The sequence below is a fragment of the Saccostrea cucullata genome, unplaced genomic scaffold (assembly GCF_032062105.1).
Source record: "Saccostrea cucullata isolate Sc308-1 unplaced genomic scaffold, CSIRO_AGI_Scuc_v1 ctg8993, whole genome shotgun sequence".
In the NCBI taxonomy this organism is placed as follows: Eukaryota; Metazoa; Mollusca; class Bivalvia; order Ostreida; family Ostreidae; genus Saccostrea; species Saccostrea cuccullata.
In genome coordinates this window covers 29,268-50,000 of record NW_026940361.1, presented here as the reverse complement: position 1 = coordinate 50,000, position 20,733 = coordinate 29,268, and the positions used below count along the sequence as shown (strand labels likewise).

At 35.7% G+C, this 20,733-nt stretch overlaps 1 protein-coding gene across 1 annotated transcript in view; it reads left to right on the top strand.

Moving 5' to 3' along the window:
- The window catches only part of LOC134255177 (uncharacterized), a 30,434-nt gene extending 10,748 nt beyond the window's left edge, over positions 1-19,686 (top strand). Inside the window, exons 5-6 of the mRNA XM_062737674.1 lie at positions 4,031-4,075; positions 14,842-19,686. Coding sequence (XP_062593658.1) covers positions 4,031-4,075; positions 14,842-19,178 — 4,382 coding nt within the window. The 3' untranslated portion in view covers positions 19,179-19,686. The remainder of the gene's footprint in view (positions 1-4,030; positions 4,076-14,841) is intronic.
- Positions 19,687-20,733: the final 1,047 nt, after the last annotated feature.

Below are 20,733 nucleotides of genomic sequence, written 5' to 3'. Positions count from 1 at the left end.
CTACATCATTTTCCAAAAAAAAAAAAGAATAAAGAAAGAAAAGAAAGAAAAGAAAAGAAAAGAAGGAGAAGAGAGCGAGAAATGCGTTATATTGGAAAGCATACTCATATTTTTTGCAAAATGTTTCTTTAGTAAATAATTTTAAACATAAAAAAAGTTAGAGACAATTTAGAATTAACTCTAAAAGAAAGTAAATAAAAATCAAAAGGATCAGTTTTAAGAAATAATATGATATTATACACCTAACTGAAATCAAAAGATTTTCCCGGATTTTGATTAACTATCGAATATTGCTGGATTTTTTTTTTCAAGTGTAATAAATTATTACATTCTTACAGAGTTTCTCTATTGTAGATGTCACACAATAAAACCCCAGTCCGTTCCCTTAAAAGAAACTATAATTTTATTTATTGCCAAAAATTTCAATTTCTCTTAATGGCAATTACCTTCTAACTGCAATGCTTAACTTCAGTAACGATACCCCCCCCCCCTCCATCTAGCCTATTTAAAAAAATGTACGTGTCGTGTTTTTGTGGTGTCGGGGGGGGGGGGGGTAGTAGATTTATCAAAATCTAATTTACATCATTAATCAAATTCTGTTTTTCAGACTGGTAATGAATTAAGCATATAAAATAGAGATAAGACGTTCTGAGTCATTGGTCACATGGGTCACAGGGTCTGGGAATTTTATACTCAGTTTGACAAATACAGATAGATAAGATAAGATTCATGTTCTGTGTAAAATAAAGAATTATTTTGACTTTTTCCTTAGAAAGCCCAATATATAGGAGCTTGTATTTAGAGGCAAACGCCTTTGTGCGGGTATTACTGTCTCATGACAGCATCTAGTTAAAATTGCCAGAATTTCTGCACATAGAATAAATAAGTATGGAGAAACAGGGCCACCTTGTCTGCAACCTCTTTGCATATCAAACTGATCAGATGAAAATCCACTTTGTAAAACAGAAAGCTTTAACATTTAAATTTAAAATCTTGACTCAGTTTATAATCTTTGAACCAAAACCAATATACTTCAAAACTTTTTATTTAACTTCCATGGCAAATATGGCAAAAGAATTGAAAATCTCTCTTCACTTATTCTCTAAATTTTAATTTATTGTCTTGTCAAAGTAATTTATTACTGGATGACCAGATTTTATAAAATTATGAAGATTAATTTGATTTTGTATAATTTTTTTAACAATAAATTTGCAGAGTATCATGATGAAAAGTTATTTTTCAATGAAATAATAAAAATGTTACAATGCATTAGTATTGATGTTTTATTTGGTTGCACCTTAGTTTCATTCATTAAAAAATATAGTGGGCAATTATACTTTCACTCTAAATGTTTCTTAAGAAACCTCTCTACACTGCACACTAAAGAGTTCTAATTCTAAGGTATGTTTTGCAGTTAGAGTGATCTGCCCTTTGATCTAAATTCTAAAAAATTGAAATTTTCAATATATTTCTTAATTTATAATTAATTCATGTATTCTTCACATTTTAAAAGGCCAAGATAAATTAACTGAACATGGTATTGACATGTATTTGCTCTACTGAAGTAATTAGCAGCGATTTCTATTCACTGATACTGTGTTGTCTTTGAGCATTTTTCCCGGGGCTAAATGGCACGCACCATACACTGAAAATTGATTAAATAAGCTCAATATTAACTCCTTTATACAATATAATTTTCTCAATGTCCAAAAAAAATATTTGCACTTGTGTAGAGAGGGTCCTTAAGAAAACGCTTTATAACTTACTGAATTGTCTCGCGCTCAGAAATTTTACGTTACCATTTCCCCAAAAGGACTTTACAGCGGAGTGCATTTTTCTCAAAAGTTTTGTACAAGTAAAATATGACGTAATATTTTGATAAGAAAATGACTGCTCGTTTTTATTAGATTTAAGCAAGTATGAAATTATAAGAATTTGCAATAAATTTTATGGTTTTTCTAAAGTGCGTGAAAATGCATGATTGCCGGGAAACGGTAAATGCGTGATTTTTCGACAGAAATAGCAAATGGCATGGAAATCAGGTCACAAGTTTAGAATAAAAAATTCAAATTTCTACCGCTCATCTACTGTTGATAAATTTTCATGGGCATAAAGTTTCGTTTATTTATCATCTAAAAATATTTCGTGGACAAAGTTTCTTTGTTTCAAAATAAACCAAATGCAAACTGCAGTCATTAAAAAATTATATGGGGGATTTTTTTTTCGTTGGTAATTGGTAAGAAGGAAATAAACGAAATTAAACTCCAGCAATCAAAATTGTCAGTGTATATTTATTGAATGGGTCCAATGGAAACATGTATTTTGTCATACCAGTAACAAGATTTAGCCCCAAACACAGGATGAAAATCCACCATTCAGTCAACTGAATGGTGGCTGAATGGCCACTGAATGGTCACTGAAATGTCACTGAAAAGACCCTTTCCCGTGACCTTTCCGTGATCATTCAGTTACCATTCAGTCGACTGAATGGCACATACATTTCAGTGACCTTTCCGTGATCATTCAGTTGAATCTTTTTATTGAATAATCGGCTTCTTTTTTTACATAAAAATTTTATTTCACTTTTTTCTGGTATAATAGCATTAAATGTATCTAATTCCGATAAAAAAAAATAGGAAAAAATTAATACAAGAAAAAAAAAAATGCTCCAAGGCCCAGAATCGAACCCTGGTCTCCTGCTTAGGTGTCCGCGACCTTACCAATTACGCTACGACCTCTTGTTGAGAAATAAGGATTTAAAATCAATTAATTTATAGAAATCGATGGAACAATCAGTTCACCTGTTGTATCGAGGAGCTGCGATGTGTATATATCTTGTATATCTTTTGTATATTCTATGTTAGTTGCGCGGATTTTTGGGACAGACTAATTAATTACACATCTCCTATCAGGATGATGACAATTATCAGACACGGGCACCTGTTCCTGTGTCAAAGATTTAAGATCGTTGTAAATTCACTATCTAAAAACTTAGTAGAATGATTTTATTAAATCAATATCATTTAGAAAGCTAAAATCTACTATATTTTTTTCTACAAGAGTCATGTATTAACAATTTATTTATTCTTGTAATTAAAAATGAATTTAGAATAATGTCTTTCAAAAACTAAATATCCTGCAGTTTTGACAATGACTGTATAATTAAGAAACGAAATTGATCAGTTATACTTGCGATCTTCCAGAGATGGTGTAAATAATATAAATTCTGTCTCATCAATCAAAACTATATATTTCCATGAAAAAATACACGTATAAGCACTATAGAATGTTATGCATTTATTTAAATTTTGAATCGGTTATCGGATCATCATTTTTTATCACTTGAAGAATTTTTGTTTTCTAAATGTAACTAGAAAATAAAAATATTATTGAGAATAAGTTTCAAATATTTTATAAAATTATAATAATTACTCAGACATATTTCAAGGTACCCGAATTTGATCACGATAAGTAAAAATAAAACACAATTAAGATTGAATAATTAATCTTAGGCTTATTCAAAATATTGCTTCCTTGTAATAAGGAAAAATATCTGATTATAATATAATACGCTAGTGAAAAAATTGCTGAATTGAGACTTAAATATCACTGAAAGGTGGCGAAAAGGTCACTGAAAGACGACAGAAAGGTCACTGAAAGTCGACAGAATGGTCACTGAAAGACGACAGAAAGGTCACTGAAAGACGACGGAAAGGTCACTGAAAGTTGATGGAAAGGCCACTGAAAGTTGACGGAAATGTGTCCGCTGAATGGTGACTGAAAGGTATCTGAAATGTGACTGAAAGGCAAATGAAAGTTCGCTGAAATGTATGTGCCATTCAGTGGCTGAATGGCCACTGAAAAGTTACTGAAAGCCGCCTTTCAGTTTTAACTGAAAGGTCTTGTTTCTTCCTGTGAAACCTGTTTTAATATACAAATATAATATAAATGATAAAAATAACATAAATAAAAAGAAAGTAATATTCCTAAATATCCTACCCCAAAAAGTCATTTTATTTTTATTTTTCAGATGAAATTAAAACGCCACAGTCTGTCATCCCTCCGAATATCAGAGGTATGTTGGTAAATTCAAACATAAAAACTGGCAGAGTGAAATAATTTGCACAGAAGTCGTCAACATTGACTTTTTTTTCAGAAAAGAAGCCATATTGTACCGGTATATACATTCTTGTTTATATTTCCATGATGGCAATAGACGTTCTGAAATACATAATCAGAAGAAGGATATGTAGATAACGAACAGCATTCAGTATCAAAGTCCATAAAACAATACAAGAGAATTTCAGAGCAAAGACGGACCTCCGAACATTAGACTTGAGATCAGTTGCTATGGAGGAGTGAGCAGCTGAAATTAAAATATATAAACATATTCCTTTCCTTCAGAATTGTGCAAGGGATAAGAAATTATAACATCTACGTTTTTGCTCTTGTATATGTAAAAGATTTTCTTTTCCTTGATCCTTAATGTTATTTGTCTCAGTCACCCGCATAACACAGGGGTTAGAGCGTCTGCGTTAGAGTCACGGCGTAAAAAGCTGATCCTTACGTCAGAGTTCAAATGAACAACAGGACGTAGACATTGGTATCTCTGATGAGACCTTTCCAAACGAGGTCACGTGTCGCAGTGGGAAAGATCCCTCACTACTAAAGGCCCTGAGTGCCATGTATAGGTTTAAATGTACAGCCCTACACCGAAAAGTGGTAAGGTCTACATATGAATAAAAAAAAATCTCTAGAGACGTTAACTAACTTAAACACATTATTTGTCACTCGTTTGAAAAAATAGATATTTACAAAAATGTCAAAATAATACATAAATTTCACCATTTATGAAAATTCATTTAAAAAAAAGAATTTTAATGCAGGAATTGTAATTACAAATGTTATTTTTGAAGTAATCCAAATTTACCTCTGTTAATTTTTAGCTCTACTGGTCAGAGACCAGAAGAGCTTATGCGATAGTAAGGTGTCCGTCGTCCGTCCGTCCGTTTGTCTGTCTGTCTGTCTGTCCGTCTGTCTGTAAACAATTTTTCAAAACGCTACTCCTCCTACAGTTTTGATCTGATTTCAATATAACTTGGCACACAAGTAGACTACACTATGATACATAAAATAGTGCATCGGTTTTTAATTTTGTTGAACGGTGTTGCCATGGTTACTAAAAATAGAATTTTCTGTGAAATTCCTTTAAAACGCTATTCCTCGTACAGTTTTGGTCTGATTTCAATATAACTTGGCACACAAGTAGACTACACTAAGATACATAAAATAGTGCATCGGTTTTTGATTTCGATGAATGGTGTTGCCATGGTTACTAAAAATAGAATTTTCTGTGAAATAACTTTAAGAAGCTACTCCTTCTACTGTTTTGGTCTGGTGGCAATGGTTTCTTTTCTCATCCTTTGTTATAAACACAAACCAGTAGAGCTACAGTCTCCAAAGAGACTTCTGGTTTTAACACTGAATACCGATTTTTTGTGATTTACCTTCAAAACAAGCTTTGTTTTTTTATTTATAGAAGTTTTAATATCATGCACTTTTGAATGGTTCGCTACCGATATACAGAGTGAATGCTCCTTACGGAGCTCTTATCCGAAAGGTGGCGTAACGCTGGGTACTTCCGGTGCAGGGCGTCTCGTGTAAACAATACTGTTTACAAACGCTTCGGCTTCACAAGAAGAGTTAACAATACAGTACAGGTAAGAAATATAAAGACCTCGATTGAATTACGGGTATTATTGAAAGTATAACCTGGGGGTAACGGGACTGAATCACTGATCATCTTTACAAGTTTTTCGTGCCTATGGATCGTGGGGCCTGTACCATGTGTAATACTACTTATATGCATATGCAGTTTCCCAGCTGACATGTTTCGTATAATTCTGGGCACACAAGGAAATAAACTAATTCAGATTGGCGTAAAAATTGATGCGTTGGTAAAGAAAACTGGTATAATATATATTTAATTGTGAAAATTGTTGTTACATCCCTACATTTTATTTTCACTGAATTTTATGGGTGTTGCTAAAACGCGGAACGGAAAACGGAACAGAAAGCGGAACGGAACGGAAAACGGAAAATTCTTGTCAAATAAATAACGAAGATTCGATATAAATCAGATAAAAGAGCAATATTCCTGTTGTAGAAATCATTTCTAATAAAAATTTATTGTAAACTATTATATATTATTGATTCATGCATCCCCTCCGTGGAAAAAATGGTACTAAAAGAAATTCGCCCCCCCCCCCCCCCCCCCCCCCGCTTCCACGAAATAGGATTTTCGTGTTTGGGCAAATGACATATCCCACTTTTTTTGCTTGTCAAATTTGTTGTATGCTGGAAATTTTTTACTGACCCCCCACCCCTCTTTCAATTTTTTTCCAATGTCAATGTCTGTAAAGACAAAAATAGCAACTTGTGACATTCACATTGTACATGCAGTGTCGAATTCGCGAATCATGTGGCGGTAGTGGCAGTTTCGAGTCTGTGTAAGGGCCCACATCCACATTAAAAATTGTTTTATTAAACCTTATTATATTTTGAACACAAAAAGGGGCAGACCTATCACAACTTTTCAGACCTTTCCGATGAGTGGGAAAACAAGCTCATTTTTACGGGGTAATTCATATACACACATGCACGCCATAAACAAACACACATTTGTATCCCAAACAAGCATAATTTAAATTCACTGAATGCAAAGATTCTGCATTATATCTTATATCTATTCCAACTTTGTCTATTCAGAATTTAAATATATAGAAAGCTACTTTATTTTGAATAAAGTTTTAACCAGTGTATATAAGAGATGTTTATTTGAGCTGAACGTAAAGGTTTGCGCTAAACGTAATCTTAATTTTTTTTTTTTTTACATTTTATTTCTCTTACCATGATTCATCTAGATATCAATTATTTAGAACTGAAAGATGTTGGAGTTAGAACTTATTCCCCCTCCCGAAATCGGAATCAAACAATTATTGTCCTCTTTTTGTGTTTTTGCTTGTCTAATACTTTTCAAGTTCTTTTAACCCCCCACCTTTTTTTCCAAATTGGATTCTAGGTGAATGCTATGTTAGCGATTTTCGTAAATAAGAGACCAAGCATTGCATAATCAACTTGTATTTATCGCAAATCTCGCCTGAAAGTATTACACTGCGGCCTAAATAGCGTTGCCTTGAGTATTGATACAATTGGATTTGACAATTGAACAATTTGAATCACTGGTTTCATTAAAAAAAACAAGCATTTTAATTGGTTGATAATAGTGGAGGTTGAATATGTAAAAGATAATATCGTTTATGATAAAATTTGTGTATTTTAAGTGATTTAATCCAAAATAACATATTCCGTTTTCCGTTCCGTTCCTTTTTCCGTTCCGCGTTTTAGCAACACCCGAATTTTATGTTATATATACATGTACATAGTTAAAGGTTGCAAGTAATGCTGGTTATTTTGAAAAGCCAATATTGTCAGAATGTCTTACTAATTATCAACAGACAAAATAACAACATATTGTATAATAGATTAGAATATATGTAAATTAAAGTGAAAACTAAATACACATATGTATAAATTATTTGCAGAATGAGTGAGACAGATTCTGATACAGGTGATGCTCCTCTAACTCCTGAAATACTTCTAAAATGGAAGAAATCGGATCTTCAAAAATAGTTAGCAGACAAAGGTCTTAAAAAATCTGGAAATAAGGACATTCTAGTGAACAGAATAATTAGAGTAATGAATTTTGGGGAGACAGATATTTCTGCCACAAGTGATAGTTCAGAGGGGGATGATGAATATGTTCCAAATCCGTCGAAACTTAAAGATGGGTGGACAGAGCTGACGACGGAGAATTGTCCAGATGTTAAGGAAGACAACATTCTTAATTACTTTATTTATTCAAAAGACCCTGTTTCAGGTAAATCTAAAAAGTGCAAAAGGCAGCTTAAAAAGGCTAGAAGACTCTGTGATGAAAATTTTCTTGGAAATATAAAAGTGAATCATGTTAACGATACATATAGTTGTATTGCAGCAGAATGTAGACCAAGTATGAGACATTTAGTAAAAATTGAAGGAAAAACTTCTGACCATTATAGCCTGTATGTAACCATTATTAAAACTGGACAAATTGAAATATCCTCTTGTAATTGTAAAGCAGGAAAAGCTGGATTTTGTGCCCATGTTGGAGCAGCCTTATTTGCTACTGTCAAAATAAAAAATCCCTGTACCTCAGGTGATTGTAAGTGGAAAAAACCCAAAGAAATTCAGAGACCGCCAAGTCCAAGAAGATTACAAGACATTAAGTTTCTCACATCCGATAATCCGCCTGTGAAACCTTATCCAGATGTATACATGTCCGGCCCTTGTAAAGATCCTGAAAATTTTCTTAAGACATACTGGAAGGACTGGGGCAGGCTCATCCAGGAGCTGTTCTTTACCAAACAATGTGTGCGAGGACTGCAGACATAACGCCCTTTTTAAATATTTATGAACCATCTTTCATGTTTATGGATAGTGTTGATTTAAACTCTGCAGTGTGTCAGTCAGAATTTATTGACTTTGTGAACAGGTTAGAAGTACCTCCCTTAACTGTGTCTGAATTGAACAACTCAACACGTGGTCAAGCCAACAATAAAAATTGGAAAGAAGCCAGAACTTGTGTATTGACTGCATCTAACTTTGGTGCTATTTGTAAGAAAAAAGAAGAAACTCCTCCAGAAAATTTGATAAAAGTACTCTGTGGGTACAATACTCCACCGAACACTTCCAGAATTTCTCATGGAAAAAAAATATGAATGTAAAGCCCGTAGGCAGTATGTACAGAACCACAGAAAAAAACTGCAGAGGTGATGTTTTTGTCGAAGATATGGGGCTGTTTGTTAGCAACAATTATCCATTTTTGGGAGCCAGTGTTGATGGAAAAGTTCAGTGCTCCATATGTGGAACTGGAGTTGTTGAGATCAAGTGTCCGTATGGGAGAAAACAAGATAAGTGGTAGAAAAAACTTCCAAAGGAATGTGCCAGTAACCCATCATTTTGTTGTGAATTGCGTGACAAAAAGTTGTATCTCAAAAGACAACATAATTATTTCCACCAGGTTATGGGCCAGATGGCAGTATTAGAAATTCAGTGGGCAGATTTTGTTATTTGGACCAAAAAAGGAATTCCCACAGAAAGAATTGAATTTGATCAAACTTACTGGCACAATAACATGTTATTTAAATTGAAATATTTTTATACCAGAAACATTGTAGCTGAAATTTACACTCGCAGGGTGAAACGTGGTAAGCTGTTATATTGACAGATCCTTAATATATCAATGAAAAGGGGCAAAATTTGTACATGTTATACATGCTTTGTCACATATTCATTTTTTTGTCAGAATTGCATTGATAATAAAATCGGAAATAAAGCACATGATATTACCAATTTATTCAATCACCAAAGCATTAATTAGCACAATGTGAGTTATACACAGTATTGTTTTAATAAGTTTATGAATGGTTCAAACAACTCATCTAAGCAGTGGTTCATACAAGTTTGTCATGGCAGTACAGATTAAAATTATTTGCTCTGCAAGATGTGCTTCGGAGAGATGCAAAATAGTCTGTAATATCTTAAAGTTTTTTATTTGCTCCATCTTCATCTCAACAACAATTCTTGGCTGAGCAATCTGTTGAATTTTGAAGAATTCATCTGCTGTCATCTGCTTTGATGAGGACACAAATGGTGGCATGTTCAGTCCAATATCACATGGTAGCAAGTCAGCAATTGTGAATCCTTTGTCGGCTAAAATAATGTCGTCACTTTGAAGATGTGGTAGTAGTAAGTCTCCATCTTTCTGCACAATATGATGATCAGATGTGTGACCACCCCATACTCTCGACACAAATGTAACTAAACCATTTGGCGCAACACCTATTAATACTTTAAATGTGTTGTGGTGTTTGTACTCACTCCAAGTTAAATATTGTGCTGTCAAATTTCCTGGTTTTTCACAAAAAAAACTCTGTGGCATCAATAACAATTCTCACAGTTTGCATTTCAACAAATGCCTTTGGTAAATTTGCTAAAATTTGTTCCCTTGTTGGCCAAGGTATCATCCCCTTGTAATGGTCATACAAGAAATTTAACCAAGTATTTATAATTCTTGGAACAGTCATGACTGATACAAAAAACATATCGGCCAAATGTTCCTGTAACATGCCTAGTCTTAGCCTTAGACAAACCATATAAAATTCATCGATGGGTCTCAATTTTCTTTTCCTTCCAGGTTTAAAAAAATTTGGGTCATTGTACTTCCTATTATCACCATCTATAGAACGCAATTCCCCTTCCCAATATGTTAGTCTATCTCCACCATGTTTCATTAGTACATCAAACATTAATTTAAATGTCTTGTAATTCGGAAAACCAGTGTAAAATCTAGTTTAGTCATCATTTTGGAATATATCTTCAGGTTTCATCAATGGAAACTGAGCTTGGATTTCAGCAGTACATGTTAATCTAACATCTGATGAACCAACCTGTATTTGAGCTTCACAGCTGCTGCTAGATATACTTGTATTTACATTTATTTGTTCATGTTGTGTATCAGGATCATGGTTTTCATCTTCCTTAATTGGTGGTAAAGTTTTATTTACTGGAGATATCCGCAACAGGGGTCTACGTTGAGTTTCTGTTTTTGCATATTTTAGGTTCAGTTTAGTAGGCACTGATGATTTAGTACAGATGTTATTATCAAAATGTAAATTGCATATTCTAGTATTGTCTGTGATAGGAGCATTTGGGCGAATGAATCTGATGCGCTGAACCCAGCTTTCCCTTCTTTTCTTATCACTTTCACTTGAACCTGCTGGAATTCTGTGCAAGGTAATTTTTTCATTGTTTTCAGTGACTTGGCCCTGGTAGTGTGAACACAATACGCAATATCGACGTCCACCACCCATACATAGATTGACCAAAAGTAATAACATCACACAATGACAATTTGTTTTGATGAGGTTTAATAGTACTACTATTTATAATAGCTAAAAATGTATACGCATCACTGTATAAAATATTTAATTTATTAATTTAAATCTTATTAAATTTAAAAGAATTGCAGCCGATTACACATACATGTATCATTTAACAACTTCTATTTTTAAATTTGGAATTCCCCGAGCACCGATTTTACACAAACATACGTAAGGTTTTTATTTCTCCAAATTCAGAATTTCTTGCCAATGAGGTTTGAAAAATACATTTGATGTGTATTCTTTTGCATCTTGCCTTATTGTTACACCTTTTAATAATCATACTCAAACTTTCTTTACCATATAATTCGTTATATGTAACTGAATACACTGAAAGTAGCGGCGTAGTTTGTTTACAGCAGAGCCAATCAAACCGGAACTACCCAGCGATACTGAAGAGCGGAGTAACGGGGAGTAACTCGGTATATCGGTAGCGAACCATTGTAGAAGGAATGCATATCAGATAGAACATTCAGAAATCCAATTATTTTACCGATATTATGAACTTTACATCAATGAATTAACAATAAATTTTAAAAAATATCATAAATAATATGGTGTAAACAAAAAATATGGATATTTTCAACATATAATGTTTTATCAATTTAAAAAACAAAATTTTGAAAATTAGGTTAAGTTCGACAAAAAGAAAAAGAAGAATTCTTCAGAAATCCATAAATTGCAGTGTTTCTTCAAATTCTATCCTGCAAACTTATTTTCAGAAGCGTTCAACAACACATTTTAGCTCACCTGAGCTGAAAGCTCAGGTGAGCTTTTCTGATCACCCGTTGTCCGTCGTCCGTTCGTCCGTCCGTCCGTCCAGCTGTCCGTCCGTCCGTCTGTAAACTTTTCACATTTTCGACTTCTTCTCAAGAACCAATGGGCCAATTTTAACCAAACCTGGTACAAAGCATCCTTGGGTGAAGGAAAGTTTAAATTGTTAAAATGAAGGGCCAAGTCCCCTTACAAGGGGAGATAATCAAGAAAAGACAAAAATAGGGTGGGGTCACTAAAAAATCTTCTTCTCAAGAACCACTGGGCCAGGAAAGCTGAAACTTATGTGGAAGCATCCTCGGGTAGTGTAGATATTAAATTGATAAAATCATGACCCCTGGGTGTAGGGCGGGGCCACAATAGGGAATCCAAGTTTTACATAGAAATATATAGAACAAATCTGTAAAATCTTCTTCTCAAGAACCACAAGGCCAGGAAAGCTGAAACTTATGTGGAAGCATCCTTGGGTAGTGTAGATATTAAATTGTTAAAATTATGACCCCCGGGGGTAGGGCGGGGCCACTTTTGTGATTAGTAGTTTTTTTTTGAAATATATAGAACAAATCTTTGAAAATCTTCTTCTCAAGAACCACAAGGCCAGGAAAACTGAAGCTTATATGGAAGCATCCTTGTGTAGTGTAGATATTAAATTGTTAAAATCATAACCCGCGGGGGTAGGGCGGGGCCACAATAGGGAATCCAAGTTTTTCTTAGAAATATATAGAACAAATCTTTGAAAATCTTCTTCTCAAGAACCACAAGGCCAGGAAAGCTGAAGCTTATGTGTAAGCATCCTTGGGTAGTGTATATATTAAATTGTTAAAATCATGACCCCCGGGGGTAGGGCGGGGCCACAATAGGGAATCCAAGTTTTTCTTAGAAATATATAGAACAAATCTTTAAAAAGCTTCTTCTCAAGAACCACAAGGCCAGGAAAGCTGAAGCTTATGTGGAAGCATCCTTGTGTAGTGTTTATATTCTTTTGTTAAAATCATGACCCCCGGGGGTAGGGCGGGGCCACAATAGGGAATCCAAGTTTTACATAGAAATATATAGAACACATCTTTAAAAATCTTCTTCTCAAGAACCACAAGGCCAGGAAAGCTGAAACTTATGTGGAAGCATCCTTGGGTAGTGTATATATTAAATTGTTAAAATCATGACCCTCGGGGCGTAGGGCGGGGCCACAATAGGGAATCCAAGTTTTTCTTAGAAATATATAGAACAAATCTTTAAAAATCTTCTTCTCAAGAACCACAAAGCCAGGAAAGGTGAAGCTTATGTGGAAGCATCCTTGGGTAGTGTAGATATTAAATTGTTAAAATCATGACCCCCGGGGGTAGGGCGGGGCCACAATAGGGAATCCAAGTTTTACATAGAAATATATAGAACAAATCTTTAAAAATCTTCTTCTCAACAACCACAAGGCCAGGAAAGCTGAAACTTATATGGAAGCATCCTTGGGTAGTGTAGATATTAAATTGTTAAAATCATGACCCCCGGGGGTAGGGCGGGGCCACAATAGGGAATCCAAGTTTTTCTTAGAAATATATAGAACAAATCTTTAAAAATCCTCCTCTTAAGAACCACAAGGCCAGGAAAGCTGAAGCTTATGTGGAATCATCCTTGGGTAGTTTAGATATTAAATTGTTAAAACCATGACCCCCGGGGGTAGGGCGGGGCCACAATAGGGAATCCAAGTTTTATATAGAAATATATAGAACAGATCTTTAAAAACCTTCTTCTCAAGAACCACAAAGCCAGGAAAGCTGAAGCTTATGTGGAAGCATCCTTGGGTAGTGTAGATATTAAATTGTTAAAATCATGACCCCCGGGGATAGGGCGGGGCCACAATAGGGAATCCAAGTTTTACATAGAAATATATAGAACAAATCTTTAAAAATCTTCTTCTCAAGAACCACAAGGCCAGGAAAGCTGAAACTTATGTGGAAGCATCCTTGGGTAGTGTAGATATTAAATTGTTAAAATCATGACCCCCGGGGGTAGGGCGGGGCCACAATAGGGAATCCAAGTTTTTCTTAGAAATATATAGAACAAATCTTTAAAAATCCTCCTCTTAAGAACCACAAGGCCAGGAAAGCTGAAGCTTATGTGGAATCATCTTTGGGTAGTGTATATATTAAATTGTTGAAATCATGACCCCCTGGGGTAGGGCGGGGCCACGATAGGAAATCCAAGTTTTACATAGAAATATATAGAACAAATCTTTAAAAACCTTCTTCTCAAGAACCACCGGGCCTCAAAAGCTGAAACTTATATGGAATCATCCTGGGGTAGTGTAGATATTAAATTGTTAAAATCATGATCCCCGGGGGTAGGGCGGGGCCAAAATAGGGAATTCAAGTTTTACATAGAAATATATAGAACAAATCTGTAAAAATCTTCTTCTCATGAACCACGGGGCCAGGAAAGCTGAAGCTAATGTGGAAGCATCCTTGGGTATTGTAGATATTAAATTGTTAAAATCATGACCCCGGGGGTAGGGCGGGGCCACAATAGGGAATCCAAGTTTTTCTTAGAAATATATAGAACAAATCTTTAAAAATCTTCTTCTCAAGAACCACGGGGCGACGAAAGCTGAAGCTTATGTGAAAGTATCCTGGGGTAGTGTAGATTGTAAAGTTTTAAAATCATAAAAGGGAAGGGAGCAGTGGGCAAGATAGGTATAGCAAATGGGGGAATCTGGTAAAAAACTGCATCACCCAAGTGAGCGATGTGGCCCATGGGCCTCTTGTTGATAAATGATATCAAAATAAATAATCTTAAAAAATATGTGTAAAATTGTAAGTAACTTCTCAATTTGTGAGAAACAGGTAACGGTTACTATGCGGTAAGAAACTTCATATTTTCCCAATTTATATCTTTTTAAATCAATATAGGCATGTTCACCGTACTTTACTAGGCATTTGCTTCTTTTTCATGTGTAAAACGTTTAATTACTTTGACAACCGGGTAATTATATCTTCGACAAGATAATCATAAAAATAACTCGCTGTAACTATTTTAGATATTTTTGAAAAAGAGTTCAAACGATGGAAAGAGGAGGATGGGGTTTACAGTGAAAGCCACGGTTTCTCTGCAATGTTGGACAAAGTCAGAGAGCAACCTTACATGACATTTGTTGGTGTCCCAGGCTCAGGAAAATCAGCAACGATTCATCACATAGCCCTGATACTCCGGGAAGAAGGATGCGAGGTTGTACCTATTATAGACATCAGGAAGATTGAAGATTATTCTGACTCTCGTCATCCACAGGTTTTTGTCATTGATGATGTGGTAGGTGTTTTAGGTCTACAAAAACAAAAGTTAGAGTCATTGATAGACTATGAAAAAAGAATTTCAGATCCTTTTAATACGAATACAAAGGTTTTAATGTCATGTAGGGAAGCAGTATTTAATGAATGTTACAAATCATTTTTCTCATATGAAAAAAACACAATTAAGATGCATAGTTGCGAAAATGCATTGAACAATGAAGATAAGAAAGCGATCCTTGAGAAACACGGCTTGGATAGAGATTTGCTGTCCCCTAAATTACTGGGAGAAACATTGGGTATGTTTCCTCTGTTGTGTAAAATATACTCAAAAGTGGAGAAATTTAGCAAGAATGTTGAAAGGTTCTTTACCCGTCCAGCTGAATGTATTATAGAAGAATTTGATAAAATGCAAGTGCAAAATAGTTTATGCTATGCTACATTGGTCTTGTGCATTTTAAATGACAATAAACTATCAAAAGAAAATTTGAAAAGCACTGCAAACGCTGTTTTCTGGGAGATGAAATCAAAAGTATTAGAATGTTGTGAAGTTGAAAATAACACTGATGCATTTAAATTTGTAAAAGTATTGGCAGCTATGGATGGGACTTACACAAAACACTGTGGTACTGAGTACACCATCATTCATGACTCTGTATTTGAAATCCTTGCATATCATTTTGGTTATCAGTTTCCAAGTCTTGTTTTGCAGTATATTAGCAGTAGTTACATTGCCAATAACGTGAAAGTACAAGAATGTAAAGGAGAGTTGGAGGTTGAATGTAAACAAGTTGAAAGTGTAGTGTTTAGTGGTGAGGAGCATGAAACATTAAGTAGTGAAAGAAGCCAGGAATCAATAAAGCTCTGCCTTAGGTTAAGGGAGGATCAGTATCCAATGTTAGCTGAGCGTTTTTACAGAGATATAGAAAATATGGAGCTCTATGATGTGTTCATGAATAATGTTTTAAAACACCCCAGAGTTTGTCAGGCTTTTATTGAGGTGTTAGAGACAAAGTCGTACACAGATTTGAAGTCTTTATTTCTGTCCGAACAGAAAGACGTGTCCAAGGTAGTGAGTAAAAAAGAGCGTGTGAGTGAGGATAGTGAGAAGAGAGAAAAAAGGTACTGGGAGAGGGATGGACAGCGTGTGTTGGTGAGTGAGAATGGTGATAATAAAGAAAAAACATACTGTCTGAGGGTTATCAGTTGGGTGGTTTACTACGGACACAATCAGATTTTACAATATATTCTAAAACAAACTGAATTACACAAAGAAACAAAGATTGAACTATTTTGGAATTCCTTTAGCCCCAGGCTAATCTCTGAAGAACAAAAAAGAGAAAAAAACATTGAAAAAAATATTGCAACAGACGTATTATCTTTATCAAACTCCATTTGTGATACAACATATCAAAAACAGGAATATAGTCGGTCCTTTTTTGAACATGACCGCTTATTTGTATTGAGCTGTTACAGTGGTGATTTGGTGACTGTAAAAATTTTAATCAAGTACGTCGATATAAAAACGACAATCAAAAACCCCCAATATTTGTTTTATGATACACCACTGACAGCAGCATGTAAAGGTGGACATATGAGTGTAGTGAAGGAGCTTATAGAAGCCGGAGCTGATATCAATTTACAACGTAGGTTTGATACACCACTGACAGCTGCATGTAGGGGTGGATATATGAGTGTAGTGAAGGAGCTTATAGAAGCCGGAGCTGATATCAATTCTAAAGGCAAGTATGATACACCACTGACTGCAGCATGTAAGCGTGGACATATGAGTATAGTGAAGGAGCTTATAGAAGCCGGAGCTGATATCAATCAAAACGGTGAGTTTCATACACCACTGACAGCAGCAGTGCAGGGTGGACACAGGAGTGTAGTGAAGGAGCTTATAGAAGCCGGAGCTGGTATCAATCAAAAAGGTAAGTATAATACACCACTGACAGCAGCATGTAAGCGTGGACATATGAGTGTATTGAAGGAGCTTATAGAAGTCGGAGCTGATATCAATCAGCAAGGTGAGTTTACTACACCACTGACAGCAGCATGTAAAGGTGGACATATGAGTGTAGTGAAGGAGCTTATAGAAGCCGGAGCTGATATCAATCTACAAGGTGAGTTTACTACACCACTGACAACAGCATGTGAAGGTGGACATATGAGTGTAGTGAAGGAGCTTATAGAAGCCGGAGCTGATATCAATCAAAAAGATGGGTTTAATACACCGCTGACTGCAGCATGTGAGGGTGGATTTATGAGTGTAGTGAAGGAGCTTATAGAAGCCGGAGCTGATATCGATCCTAAAGGTAAGTATAATACACCGCTGACTGCAGCATGTCAGGGTGGATATATGAGTGTAGTGAAGGAGCTTATACAAGCCGGAGCTGATATCAATCCTAAAGGTAAGTATAATACACCACTGACAGCAGCATGTCAGGCTGGATATATGAGTGTAGTGAAGGAGCTTATAGAAGCCGGAGCTGATATCAATCCTAAAGGTAAGTATGATACACCGCTGACTGCAGCATGTGAAGGTGGACATATGAGTGTAGTGAAGGAGCTTATAGAAGCAGGAGCTGATATCAATCTACAAGGTAAGTTTGATACACCACTGACAGCAGCATGTTGGGGTGGACATATGAGTGCAGTGAAGGAGCTTAAAGAAGCCAGAGCTGATATCAATCCTAAAGATAAGTGTGATAAACCACTGATAGCTGCATGTTATGGTGGACATATGAGTATAGTGAAGGAGCTTACAGAAGCCGGAGCTGATATCAATCAAAATGGTAAGTTTCATACACCACTGACAGCAGCATGTGAGGGAGGACATAAGAGTGTAGTGAAGGAGCTTATAGAAGCTGGAGCTGATATCAATCAGCAAGATAGTTGTGATACACCCCTGACAGCAGCATGTGAGGGTGGACATATGAGTGTAGTGAAGGAGCTTATAGAAGCCAGAGTTGATATCAATCAGCAAGATAGTTCTGATACACCCCTGACAGCAGCATGTAAGGGTGGACATATGAGTGTAGTGAAGGAGCTTATAGAAGCCGGATCTGATATCAATCAAAAAGGTAAGTATGATACACCACTGACAGCTGCACTGATAGCAGCGTGTGAGGGGGGACATATGAGTGTAGTGAAGGAGCTTATAGAAGCCGGATCTGATATCAATCCTAAAGGTACGTATCATACACCACTGACAGCTGCATGTAAGGGTGGACATATGAGTGTAGTGAAGGAGCTTATAGAAGCCGGATCTGATATCAATCCTAAAGGTACGTATCATACACCACTGACAGCTGCATGTAAGGGTAGACATAAGAGTGTAGTGAAGGAGCTTATAGAAGCCGGATCTGATATCAATCAAAAAGGTAAGTATCATACACCACTGACAGCTGCATGTCAGGGTGGACATATGAGTGTAGTGAAGGAGGTTATAGAAGCCGGATCTGATATCAATCAAAAAGGTAAGTATGATACACCATTGACAGCAGCATGTCAGGGTGGACATATGAGTGTAGTGAAGGAAGCTATAGAAGCTGGGGCTGATATCAATCAACAAGGTAAGTATCATACACCACTGACAGCAGTATGTATTCGTGGACATATGAGTTTAGTGAAGGAGCTTATAGAAGCCGGAGCTGATATCAATCAAAAAGGTGAGTATACACCACTGACAGCAGCATGTAAGGGTGGACATATGAGTGTAGTGAAGGAGCTTATAGAAGCCGGAGCTGATATCAATCAAAAAGGTAAGTATCATACACCACTGACAGCAGCATGTGAGGGTGGACATATGGGTATAGTGAAGGAGCTTATAGAAGCCGGAGCTGATATCAATCAACAAGATGAGTATGATACACCACTGATAGCAGCGTGTGAGGGGGGACATATGAGTGTAGTGAAGGAGCTTATAGAAGCCGGAGCTAATATCAGTCTACAAGGTAAGTTTAATACACCACTGACAGCAGCATCTAAGGGAGGACATATGAGTGTAGTGAAGGAGTTACTAGAAGCGGGAGCAGATAACATTCTACAAGATAAGTCAGAAACACCAACGACAACAGCCCATTGATGTGGACATACGAGTGTAGTGAAAAAGCTACTAAAAGCCAGAGCTGATATCAATCAGCAAAGAGTACAATACACCACTTGATAGCAGCATGTAATAGTAGACATATGAGTGTAGTGAAGGAGCTTTAAACGTCGGATCTGATATCAATTAAAAGAGTGATATTAATACTCAACAGACAGTAGCGTATATTGGATGATATATAGGGGGAGGGTAGTGAAGGAGCTTCTAGGGATAGGAACTGGTGTAAATGAAGTAAATGGGTATCATATACCATATGATGGTGGGTTTAGTTTAGATGTCTATGTTAGACTTAAAGGGTGTGTCGGTTCTAAAGAAGGCACGCTGACTATTGAATAACTTTTTAAAGAATCAAAGATTTGTTTGAATACCTAAAACGTGCTGAGAGGAAGATTTTGCTGAGTAAATCAAATAAAGATGAAAGATTAGAAAAAAAGTAATTCCGTATAGTGTACATTAAAATATTATTGAAATAAAAGCATATAACCTGATATTAGTTGCACTCTCCTTTTGAATTATGCTACAATGGTGGAATAATTTTAGTTATAAATTGCATTGAGTGGAAACTGCCATTCTCTACAAATTATTAAGTTCACCTGTTTACCCTTGACATGAGGACAAAAAATCCACTATTTGATTCCATACTTCTATATTTTATATTATGGTTGTTGTACGTCAATTGTATATTTTATATTATGGTTGTTATACGTCAATTGTTTGGTTAAAAAATGAGTTTACAGTATCATATGAGAGTTGAGGCAAAATTGTGTGAATGCTTTTTAGCTCACCTGAGCTGAAAGCTCAAGTGAGGTTTTCTGATCACCCGTTTCCGTCGTCCGCCCGTCTGTCTGTCTAGCTTTCTGTCTGTCCGTCCGTTAGTAAACTTTTCCCATTTTCAACTTCTAAGGGGAAATTTAAATTGGTAAAATCAAAGGCCAAGTCTCTTTCCAAGGGGATATAATCAAGAAAATACAAAAAAAGGTGGGGTCATTAAAAAAATCTTCTTTTCAAGAACCATTTGGCAAGAAAAGCTGAAATGTATATGAAATCATCTTGGAGTAGTGTAGATTCTTAATTGTAAAAATCATGGCCCCCGAGGTAGGGCGGGCTACAATAGGTAATCCAATTTCACTTAGATTTATAGGTAAAAACTTTAAAAATCTTCTTAAGAACCATTGGCCAGAAAAGCTTAAACATATGTGGATGCATCCTTGGGTAGTGTAGATTCTAAGTAAAAATCATGACCCCCATGGTAGGGCGGGGCCACAATAGGGAATTCAAGTTTTACATAGAAATACTAGTATATAGGAAAAAAATATTTAAAAATCTTCTTCTCAATAACCATTGGGTCAGAAAAGCTAAACCTTATGTGGAAGCATCCTGCGGGTAGATTCTAAATTTTCTAAACCCGTGGGGGTAGAAGACGCCACAATAGGGAATTCAAGTTTACATTAAAATATGTATGGAAAAATCTTTGGAAATCTTTTCAAGATCCATTGGACCAGAAAAGCTGAAACTTTTGTGAATTTTGGGATAG